This window comes from Ovis canadensis, chromosome 3, assembly GCF_042477335.2.
Source record: "Ovis canadensis isolate MfBH-ARS-UI-01 breed Bighorn chromosome 3, ARS-UI_OviCan_v2, whole genome shotgun sequence".
In the NCBI taxonomy this organism is placed as follows: Eukaryota; Metazoa; Chordata; class Mammalia; order Artiodactyla; family Bovidae; genus Ovis; species Ovis canadensis.
In genome coordinates, this window is record NC_091247.1 from 213,955,359 (window position 1) to 213,967,424 (window position 12,066).

At 44.5% G+C, this 12,066-nt stretch overlaps 1 protein-coding gene across 1 annotated transcript in view; it reads left to right on the forward strand.

Moving 5' to 3' along the window:
- Nucleotides 1-2,698: 2,698 nt before the first annotated feature.
- Nucleotides 2,699-12,066, forward strand: part of LOC138437845 (antigen WC1.1-like) — a 55,766-nt gene continuing 46,398 nt past the window's right edge. Inside the window, exon 1 of the mRNA XM_069585811.1 lies at nt 2,699-2,823. Within this exon, the coding sequence (XP_069441912.1) occupies nt 2,754-2,823 (70 nt within the window). The 5' untranslated portion in view covers nt 2,699-2,753. The remainder of the gene's footprint in view (nt 2,824-12,066) is intronic.

The following is a 12,066-nucleotide window of genomic DNA, read 5'->3' on the forward strand; positions in this document are numbered from 1 at the left end:
ACTTACTAATGCCAACTCATTTAATTCTAACCAAAACTCTCTCATCTATACACAAGTATAACTCTTCTTTTACAGACAAAGCCACTATACAGAGAGTGTAAGGACCCTGTTCAAGGTCACACACATGGTATGTGGCTGAGTTGAGTCAGGCCGGGGCAGACTGGTTCCTGAGCCTGTTCTCCTGACCCCTGGAGTTCACATGGACACAGCTGGGTTAGTGTCCTCCCTAAAGCTTTCCTCCTTCAAATCTTGGATGAGGTTAGACACTGAGACTTCCTTATGTGTCAGAGAAGACGAACCTTCATCAGAGGGTGAGTCGGTCCCTGCTGACCCTGCATCCCCAGCTCTGGGGTAGAAGGTGCTCCCTGAGCACAGCCTGCCGGTGCTGGTTAGCCCCTCCTTCCAGCCCACTCCATCCTTATAGCAGGGTGTGGAGTCCCTAACAGTACGTTACCTGCGAGGTCTCCATCCTGAGGTGAGACCACGTGTACCTGGTTCACTAAGTGCGTCCCTGTGTCATCCTGCGGGAGGAATGCCTGGACTCCAGGAAGCGCATCCTGTATCTAGGTGTCTGTCTGGTGGTTTCTGGTGATGCTGTGGAGTGGAGTCCATAACTGGGTAAAGAGTGGTGACTCTGGGCCCCAGGGGGAGTAGAGCGTCGACTCTAGTGACTGAGCAGGTCCTGTTCCTACTCCAGCGCCTGAGTTTATGTTCTGGTTCTGACATTTATAATCAGTGATTATCACTCCTGTGTTAAGCATCCAGAAGGAGATGGGATTCATGCACAGATGGGGGCTCGGAAGTCAGAGGAACACAGGACAAGGAAGTGTTATGAAATAACAGGTTAATATTACCATATATAGAGGGAGAAAAGCATGTGTTCAATGGACTTTTCTCCCTTTTTCGTTTACCTGAATCTCAAGTAGGAAGGATGGGTATGGCAGGACAGAGAAGCTGTGTCTGCTGACCGGGATGAGGGGTCCTTCCAGTGGGGGATGTGACAGGCCTGTGGACTGGTCCACAGCTTCCCTCCGTGTTGGCTTCATGAGACCTTCAGGTGTGGGTGGGGGAGGGTGTGAAGCCGTCTCGGGGCTCTCGTGGGCACTCGGGGGCATGTGTGTCACAGACGGGTCCTTCCCAAGTTTGTGCTGAAATGATGAGAGTCAGGGTGAGGGGGCCTCAGGGTGGGTTTGTGTGGACCAGAAGGTGCATCATGAGAGTCTTTAGCCCGAGGGAGTATGAGGACTGAGGCAGTATGTTAGTGACCTTGAATTTCGATGGGGGAGCTCTGTCTTTCATCGTTACCGCCCTTCTCATTGTCTATACTCATCCCTGGGCTGCTTTCTGGAGAGCATCTGGGAGCTTCTCTGATCAGTGGGACACGGCAAGGCAGCAGTGGCCACTCTGGACATCAGCCCCTTCTGCTTGGCTCTGTGCCCTCAACCCACCTGGGCTTCCATTCTTGCTGCCAACTTTCCTCTTGAGCTCAGAATGAATGAACCCTCTTCTCTTTTCTTCTTCATTTGCCTCTTCTTTGCCCCTTGCCTGCAGCCGCTGTGCAGCAGAATACTTCCTATTTATCCTTCTGTCTGGGGGCAGTTCCGTTAAACAATATTTTGCATCTTCTTTAGTTATGGCTTATAATACAGGTTGGTTCTGAATCCTATCAAACCAAACTCTCAATATCCAAAGGGGGAAATTGTGAAGTTTAGAAAATGTTAATCTTTCTAAGCTACATATTTTCTTCTAGAGATTTTCACTCCTATTTGGTAGGGCTAGAGTTGAATAATGACTACTTTGTTTCCTATAACAGCAATCTCTTTCTCTCCTGAAGCATCATTTGTTGAATAGCTGAAAGGGGTATTTCCCATAAAATGAAATGCAATAAAGGGAAAGGGATTTAGCATGTGTGAAAATCCCTTATAGAGCTTCCCAGGTGGTTCAACAATTAAGAACCCGCCTGCCAATGCAGAAGACACAGGAGACACAGGTTCGATCCCTGGCTTGGGAAGATACCCTTGAGAAGGAAATGGCAACACACTCCAGTATTCTTGCCTGTGAAAGCCTATGGAGGAGAGCCTGATGGGTTACAGTCCAGGGGTCACAAAGAGTAGGACACAATTAAGCACACATGCACCTTCTGAAGGACCCAGTCTCCAGATCATTCTGAGAAGACACCTACAATCTCATCCCTTCAACTTAATGGTTTCCGTCTCACCCTCTCCATGGTCTGTGATTTCCTGCAATCCTTGTCCTCATTTTCTGCTGGCCTGACAAATATTCTTGTGTTTCAAGCCTTCTTCCAGTACTCAGCTTCCACCCTGAGCTTAGTACTTGGAAGATCAGTGCATGATTCCACTAGAGTTATTCCCCATGGGCCGATTGAGTCCGCAACCTGACTCTGCAAAATCTCACAGTCCTTGGGGATCAGCCAGGGTGATCAGAGGAAAGAAAGGTTTTCTACGCCAGCCCTGATGATGGGGCCCGGCTCTCAGGACCACGGAAGCAGGAGGTCAAGGACCGTGTTGCTCATATAAGGAGATGTTGAAGATGCAGAAGCTCATTGGTGTCTGAGCTTCAGAAAGTGGCAGATGCAGCCTCCGATAGTGCCTGAAATGGTGAGAGGTGTTGCTATTGGCTCTCAGGAGGGAGGGTGTAAGGGGTGGTCTATATAGACCCTAGTCGGCACCCTGACGCCTCCCCACAGGCTGATCCTGCAGCTGGGACTGTGACCTTGAGAACGTGGGGTCAGGATGGCTCTAGGCAGACACCTCTCCCTGCAGGGATTCTGTTTCCTCCTCGGCACCATGGTGGGTGGTCAAGGTAAGAGCTGCCCCTCTGTTCTGGGTCCACATCAGGCAGTGCATGTCTTTGTGAAGGGAAAGGTGTTTGGAGTTCTGGAACTGAGCCTCAGTGTTTTTGACTAAAAAGAAGCCACGCTGACTGTGAACACTGGTCAGTCTCCTGTGAGGGGTCCACTGGTCATAGCGGCAGATTTTACAGAGCAGTGAGGTTTGGTCTGGACTGAGCTGGGTCAGCCTGAGTCCCCTCCGCTGTTTCCCTTGTTCTCAGGGAGCTTCTAGGGTCCCAGTGGCTCCCAGTGTGTGGAAGGTCCAGCGGCTGACCCCAGCGGGGACTCTGGGCTGTTCCCACACACTCCACGTGCCTGGTGTGTGAGCACTGCCCCTGGGTCCCCGTGTTTCCTGCCTATGCTCCTGTGGGCTTTGTGCTTGTATGAGTGTATGTGAGGGTGAGAGAGGAGTGTGTAAGGGTGCGTTTGTGTGAGGGCAGGTGAGAGTGTATGTGTGGGGTGTGTGAGAGAGTGTGTGTCAGGGTGTGTGTGTGTCTCAGGGTGTGTGAAGCCTGTCTGTGTGAGAGGAATGGGGCTGCTGAGCAGGGACTGAGTCTGTTGGTCTGTGAAGCACACAGGGTCCCACAGGGCTGGGTCACGGCATGTAACCAGATCAGAGACAATCGTGCCCCTGCCTGCCTCTCTCTGGCTCCTCTCCCCCACTCCCTGGGCTCTCCTCTGCTTGTTGCCCTGTCTGCCCAGCATTGGGCTCTGTAACAGACTCTGCCTGCTGGCCTCGCCTGTTCCTACCAGGTGTCCACTGTGGAGCAGAGGAGCCAGCAGGCAGGAGAGGGGACCTCTTGTCTGTAGAGATCGGATGATGCACAGCCCCAAGTGTATAAGTTCCTGAGTCTCTGCCCTGGTTCCCGTGACTTGTTTCCTGATGTGCTGGGGGCCTGGGATGGTCCTTTCCCCTCCCAGGATCTGCTGTGACTCTATGGGGAATACTTTCTCTCTCGTGCCCTCTCCGGTCCCTCCCTAGAGCTGGTTTCCCCTGAGTGAAAGGATGGTGGGGGTCAGGGCTGGGGCTGTGGAGAATTTGGTCTCCAGCCTGGAGGAGGTGGCTCTCTCAGATGTGGGTGCTGGTCCGCTGAGACTCAGTGCAGCCCTGTCTTATCTCAGAGCTCACTCTTGTCCCCTAGATCGCAGCCTCCAGTCTGCAGCTCTCCTTGGGAAACCCCCTCCCTCTTTGTCTCTGCTCCTCGAGTGCTGGGTGCTGGGCAGATGCTGGTGAAGTGTCTCTTCTTGAGGGCTCTGGAGGACAGAGGTGGATTTTGTACCTCCAAAGGGGGAGACAACTTGTGTTCTTTGCAAGGCATCCACCCTTACTAGAAAACTAGGAAACTTCTTTAGAAGTTACTTATGAAGCAAGACCATTTTGCCAAAGGAAATGTTCTTCTCATTTTGTTGTTCCAATGAAACAACACTGTTCATTATTATTCTACCAAAAGTTTATTCTTATTTTACTTCATACAACATTGGTCTTGTATAACAGTGGTCTCCTTGTATAACAATATTCCTGGCTTCTGTGAGCATTTGATGATTTCTAGGATCGGCACACATTATAGGAGTCTCCACCATGAGATCCATGATGGGCATTGGTGAAAAATGGTCCCTTCCAGCATAACTGATATCCTTATACACAATAACATAGACCCTCAAGATTAGGTAATTATTTTGTAACCTGGTTTTAAAAGTTAATATATTTTGCACATATTTCTATATCATTATGGGCTTTCCTTGTGGCTCAGATGTTAAAAGAATCTGCCTGCAGCCAGAGACCAGGGTTTAATCCCTGGGTCAGGAATATTCCCTGGAGAAGGGAATGACTACCCACTCCAGTGTGCTTGCCTGGAGAATCCCATGTACAGAGGGGCCTGTCAGGTTACACAGTTCATGGGGTGGCAAAGAGTTGGACATGACTGAACGACTAACACTTTTACATCATTAAGTATTCTTTCACCCAGTAAAAATGTTTAGTTTTAGTATTACAAAAATATGAGATATTCCAGGGAAAATATGGAATTTTTTAATTTCCTCCAGTTATTTTGCTACATAATTGAAACGCAATATACTCACCTAATCACCTGTGTTACACATATCAAAACAAATTCAATTAACAATCAAGTTAAGGAGGAAAAAAAGGAATTTTATTCCACCCACATTGAGGCTAATAACCTTGGAAGCAGCTATTTGGAAAAACTCTGGGTAATCTTCATGTTAGAAGATGAAAGCATAGTCATATACAGTTTTGAGACAAAGGATCATATATCAGAATGATATACTGATATTTTACATGAAGTTCACCAAGTATATATATATATGTCAGTTAAGCATCAAGTCACCATGACCCCCAACAGAGCTGGGAAAGAATGCTATTCTTTTAACAAGTTACAATGCTATTATCAGAAGAAAAAAATAATTCGTCTTCCAGGCTGAGCAGGCACTCCCATACTTGAGAAGTCCTGGTTACTCTGCAATACAGATGCACACTGCACATTAGGAGGAGGACCAAACAAACATACAGAAACATTTTATTTAATGTTTTTTGTCCTGCCTTAAAAGATAAATTTTATTTCGTCAGGCATTTAGTAGTTTCCAACATTTCTGCTATCATGAAAAGAGTTGCTCTGAACTTTTCTGTATTTAAATATAAGGACCATTCATAATTATTTCTCTTAACAATATTTTCTAGCTGGAATTGCTATTTTATAGGTTATGAATATCTTTAAGGCTTTTGGTACATAGAGATTAAGTGCCTTTTGAAATATTTGCACTGAATTTTATTTCTACTAGTATTGTGTGAGACTATTAGATTCCACTTATCCTCACTAACATTTGCTTTTTTGGGGGGGGTTTGGTTTGTTTGTTAACCTTTTTAAAATTTAATTTTATTATTATTATTTTCACTTCACAATATTGTATTGGTTTTGCCATACATCAACATGAATCTGCCACAGGTGTACACGTGTTCCTAATCCTGAACCCCTCTTCCACCTCCCTCCCCATACCATCTCTCTGGGTCATCCCAGTGCACCAGCCCCAAGCATCCTGTATCCTGAATCAAACCTGGACTGGCGATTCATTTCTTACGTGATATTGAATCAGTTCTAAAGAGGTGGATGAATCTGGAGCCGATTATACAGAGTGAAGTAAGCCAGAAAGAAAAACACCAATACAGTATACTAACGCATATATAAGGAATTTATTATTATTTTTAAAAATTTTCAGTTTTACTTTATTTTGCTTTACAATACTGTATTGGTTTTGCCATACATTGACATGAATCCACCATGGGTGTACATGCGATCCCAAACATGAACCCCCCCACCTCTCTCCCCACAACATCCCTCTGGGTCATCCCCATGCACCAACCAGCCCCAAGCATGCTGTATCCTGCATCGGACGTGGACTGGTGATTCGATTCTTACATGATAGTATACATGTTTCAATGCCATTCTCCCAAATTTAGAAAGATGGTAACGATAACCCTGTATGCGAGACAGCAAAAGAGACACAGATGTATAGAACAGTCTTTTGGACTCTGTGGGAGAGGGAGAGGGTGGGATGATTTGGGAGAATGGCGTTGAAACATGTATAATATCATATAAGTAACATTTGCTTTTTACCTAGTTTTAAAATCTTACCCAGCTTCATAGGCAAAAAACTAGTGTGTATTCACCAATTTAATGCTTCATGTATCCCTTCATTGCTTGTTCACATTTGTGCTTTTTAAGTTGTGATGTTTGTCATTTTGTTATGATTTATATGGGAGCTCTTTACACTATGACTGTGACTGCTACACTACCAGGTACCTATATGAACTTGAGTGCACAACAGTCCTACTAGGCAGGGTATTTTTATCGCAAAAAAATATTTCAGGAAACTGAGGCAAAGCAAAGTTAAATCACTTGCCTAAATAATACAGGTAAGATGTGAGTAAATTGTACAGGTAAGATTAGAACCCAAGCTTCCAGGTGGCACTAGTAGTAATGAAGCCACCTGCCAATTTAGGAGCTGTAAGAGACACGGGTTCAATCCCTGGCTCAGGAAGATCCCCTGGAGAAGGAAATGACAACCCACTCCAGTATTCTTGCCTGGAGAATCCTGTGGACAGAGGATTCTGGAGGGCTGCAGTCCATGGGGTCGCAGAGTCAGACATGACTGAGCAAGCATCTTGGATACCTTGTTTCTCTTAATGATGTCCATAATACCTGTAGGTTTTTAAAAAAAATTCCTTTTCATTCTTTTTACTCCTCTGTATAATTTCAACTGATCTTTCTTTTAACCCATTGATTCTTCTGCTTGGTCAAGTCTGTTTTTTTTTTTTTTTTTTTTTTACCTTTTATTTTATATTGTAGTATAGGCATCTGGCCCCATTATTGCTTGGCAAATAGAGAGGGAAAAGGTGGAAATAGTGACAGATTTCCTCTTCTTGGGCTGCAAAATCACCGAGGATGGTGACTACAGCCATGAAATGAGAAGACAACTGCTTCTTAGCAGGAAAGGGATGACAAACCTAGACTGTGTTGGAAAGCAGAGACATTACCAACAAAGATCCATATAGTCAAAGTTATGGTCTTCCCAGTGTCATGAACGGTTGTGAGAGCTGAACCATAAAGAAGTCAGAATGCCAAAGAATTGATGCTTTTAAACTGTGGTTCTGAAGAAGACTCTTGAAAGTCCTTTGGACAACAAGGAGCTCAAACCAGTCAACCTTAAGGGAAATTGACCCTGAATATTCACTGGAAGGACTGATGCTAAAGCTGAAGCTCCAGTATTTTGGTCATCTGATGTGAACAAACCACTCTTTGGAAAAGTCCCTGATGCTGGGAAAGATTGAGGGCAGAAGGAGAAGAAGATGTCAGAGGATGAGATGACTGGACCGCATCACCGATGCAATGAACATGAACTAGGTCAAACTCTGGGAGACCATGAGGGATGGGGAGGCCTGGCATGTTGTAGTCCATGGGGTCGCAAAGAATCGGACATGACGGGATGACTGAACTGTTGCCCTAATGGTCCGGGAGTGAGTGATGAAAATGAAGAGAGAACATGAACTCTGGTGCAATGGGTCTGGGGGCCTGCAGCCTCTGTTGGACTGAGGTGCAGAGTCCACTCGGAATCCAGCTTTTATTCCTAATTGCAGACTCAGTTCAGTTCAGTTCAGTTGCTCAGTCATGTCTGACTCTTTGTGACTCTATGGACTGCAGCACGACAGGCCTCCCTGTCCATCACCAACACCCAGAGTTTACTCAAACTCATGTCCATTGAGTCAGTGATGCCATCTAACCACCTCATCCACTGTCATCCCCTTCTCCTCCCACCTTCAGTCTTTCACAGCATCAGGGTCTTGTCAAATGAGTCAGTTTTTTTCCCATCAGGTGGTCAAAGTATTGGAGTTTCAGCTTCAGTATCAGTCCTTCCAATGAATATTCAGGACTGATTTCCTTTAGGATGGACTGGTGTTATCTCCTTGCAGTCCAAGGCACTCTCAAGAGTCTTCTCCAATACCACAGTTCAAAAGCATCAATTCTTTGGTGCTCAGCTTTCTTTATAGTCCAACTCTCGCATCCATACATGACTACTGGAAAAACCATAGCTTTGACTAGACAGACCTTTGTTGGTAAAGTAATGTCTCTGTTTTTTAATATGCTGTCTAGGTTGGTCGTAACTTTTCTTCCAAGGAGCAAGCTTTAATTTCATGGCTGGAGTCACCATCTGCAGTGATTTTGGAGCCCCCCAAAATAAAGTCTGTCACTGATTCCCCATCTATTTGCCATGAAGTGATGGGACCAGATGCCATGATCTTAGTTTTCTGAATGTTGACCTTTAAGCCAACTTTTTCACTCTCCTCTTTCACTTTTATCAAGAGACTCTTTAGTTCTTCTTTGTTTTCTGCCATAAGGGTGGTGTCATCTGCATATCTGAGGTTATTGATATTTCTCCCAGCAATCTTGATTCTGGCTTGTGCTTTATCTAGTCCAGCATTTCTCATGATGTATTGTGCAAATAAGTTAAATAAGCAGGGTGACAATATACAGCCTTGATGTACTCCTTTCCTTATTTGGAACCAGTCTGTTGTTCCATGTCCAGTTCTAACTGTTGCTTCCTGACCTGCACACAGATTTCTCAAGAGGCAGGTCAGGCGGTCTGGTATTTCCATCTCTTTCAGAATTTTCCATAGTTTTGTTGTGGTCCATATAGTCAGAGGCTTTGGAATAGTCAATAAAGCAGAAGTAGATGTTTTTCTGGAACTCTATAACTTTTTTTGATCATCCAATGGATATTGGCAATTTGATCTCTGGTTCCTCTGCCTTTCCTAAATCCAGCTTGAACATCTGGAAGTTCATGGTTTATGTACTATTGAAGCCTGGCTCAGAGAATTTTGAGCATTACTTTACTAGCATGTGAGATGAGTGCAATTATGCAGTAGTTTGAGAATTCTTTGGCATTGCCTTTCTTTGGGATTGGAATGAAAACTGATATTTTCCAGTCCTGTGGCCACTGCTGAGTTTTCCAAATTTGCTGGAATATTGAGTACAGCACTTTCACAGCATCATCTTCCAGGATTTGAAATAGTTCAACTGAAATTCCATCACTTCCCCTAGCTTTGTTTGTAGTGCTTCTTCCTAAGGCCCCCTTGACTTCACATTCCAGGATGTGAACCTGGAATGGCTTTAGGTTGGTGATCACACCACTATGATTATATGGCTCATGTAAATCTTTGTTGTATAGTTCTTCTGTGTATTCTTCCCACCTCTTCTTAATATCTCCTGCTTCTGTTAGGTCCATACTATTTCTGTCCTTTATTGTGCCTATCTTTGCTTTTTTTGATCTTATTTTTTCCAAGACACTGCACTGACATAGTCCAGATCTCCTTGTTTTTACCTTGCTAGTCTCAGCAACAATCAGTAAGTGCATAGGCAGTGTTCATGCCTGATGCCAACCCGATGTTCCAAGTTCCATGCTTTCATGATCCCAGTCATACTCCCTTCTGGGTCTGGCCTTGGGGTTTGTAACAAGGAGATTATTCTTAAGAAAAACACAGTTTCTTAATATATGCTGTTTTTCCAGGTGCAATTTCTGTGAAATTTTTTCAAGGCTGTGAAAGTACATTATTAGGAATTCCCACTACACTGAACAATGAACATATCCAATTAACAATGTTATGATAGTTTCAGGTGAACAGCAAAGACACTCAGGCATAAAGATCCGTGTATCAATTCTCTCCTAAACTACCCTCCCATCCAGGCTGCCACATAACACTCAGTAGAGTTTTCTGTGCTGTATAGTAGGTCCTTGTTGATTATCCACTTTAAATATAGCAGTGTGTAGGAGTTGATCCCAAACTCCCTAACCCTTCACCCTATTATTTCCCCATAACAAACACAAGTTCAGTTCTCTAGCTCTGTGAGTCTGTTTCTGTTTTGTAAATAAGTCCACTTTTTCATTTCTTTTTAGATTCATATATAAGGGATGTCATATGATATTTTTACTTCTCTGATGGTCAAGACTGTTTCTGATGCTCTGTATTGAATTCTTCAGTTCACTAATTGTATTATTCAGCTCCAGAATTTCTGGTTAGTTTTTCTCTCTTTCTTCTTGTTTTATGTTTTCTATCTCTTTGAATCTCAGTGAATTTACATGTTCCCTTCAGAGTTGGCTCAATTTTCCCTTCCTACTTTATCAGGTCTTTAATGCTTTTAAGATAATTTTTAGTAAATTAATTATACTTTTTCAACAGAAAAAATAGCCTCAATAAGCAAGCCCACCGTTACTGAGAAAATCTAGAATTTTTCACAGTAATGAAATCATCTCCTTGTTTGTGTCATGAACTAGATAAACACTACATGTAGGCAAGGACATTGTCTTACTATATTCTGTATTTACAGTACTTAAAAAGGCCTGGACCTCTCCAGGTCTATGGACTGAATTGTGTCACTCCATAATTAATATATTGAACCCTAGCTCCTAGTTTGACTCCAATGGAAATAGGGTCTTTATGAAGTAACTGAGGTTAAATAGGCTTCCCTGGTGGCTCAGTGATAAAGAATCCTTTTGGCAATGTAGGAGAGGTGAGTTTGACCCCTGGGTTGGAAAGATCCCCTGGAGAAGGAAATGGCTATCCGCTGCAGTATTCTTGCCTGGGAAATTCCATGGTCAGGGGAGCCTGGCAGGCTAGAGTCCATGAGGTCACAAGAGTTGGACATGACTTAGTGACTAAACCACCACCAACAACGTTAAATAAGATCATAAGGATGTGGCCCTAATCTAATAGGAGACTTTATAAGAAGAAGAAGAGGCAGATCTCCATCCCTCTTTGGTAGATCTCTCTCCCTCTCTCCCTGTGTACCTGTCCTGAGGAAAGGTGAGGTGAGCACACAGTGAGGGAGCCATGGCCTGCAAGCCAAGATCAGAAGTCTCGTAATGAACACAGCCCTGCCAGCACCTTGATCTTGACTTACCAGCCTCCAGAACTGTGATAAGATAAATACATTTCTGTTGTTTAACCAGTCAGGCTGTGCTATCTTGTTGTGGCCACCTGCCTGAGCCGACTACGCACCAGGATCTTCTCCAGTTCAGCATTTCCCCAGATGTCCCCTTTGTGATGCACCACTTCCTTTTCCAGAGTGAGAGCATGTGGGGCGGGTCATGGACCTGAGAAGTGTGAATCGTACGCCAGGGACCACTTCTCCTTAGACTATAAGAAAGATTCTCATTTTCTGACCTGAGTTAAAAGCTAATGGAGCTGATTCATGGAAACTCATTTCTCAGTTCCCAACAGAAAGGCAGGAGCGTGGGACATAGGGTGAGACCTGATGTGACAGAGAGTAATGGTTTGGGTCCTAGTTACAGGTGGGACCAGGCAGCAGACCTGGTCACACAGAAAGAAGTCTCATCTGGGTGAAGCAGTGAAGGCTCATGTATAACCCCCCAGCTTGCTGACCACTTTCTTCTGACTCTGGACAGAAGCCATGCATTAGTTATATGTCATTGAGCAAAAAATTAGTTCTGAACTTGGCAGCTTAAGTCAGCAAATGCCTAGTATCTCATACTTTCTGTGGGCCAGGAATTGACATATCCTATCTGGGTTCTCTGACTCATTTCATATCTTGCAAGGATGCAATCACCTGAAGGTTCAACAAGGGCTCGTTATCGCCCAAATGTACTCACCTGGATGTTGGCAGCATCCAGACCTTGGTGGACTGTTG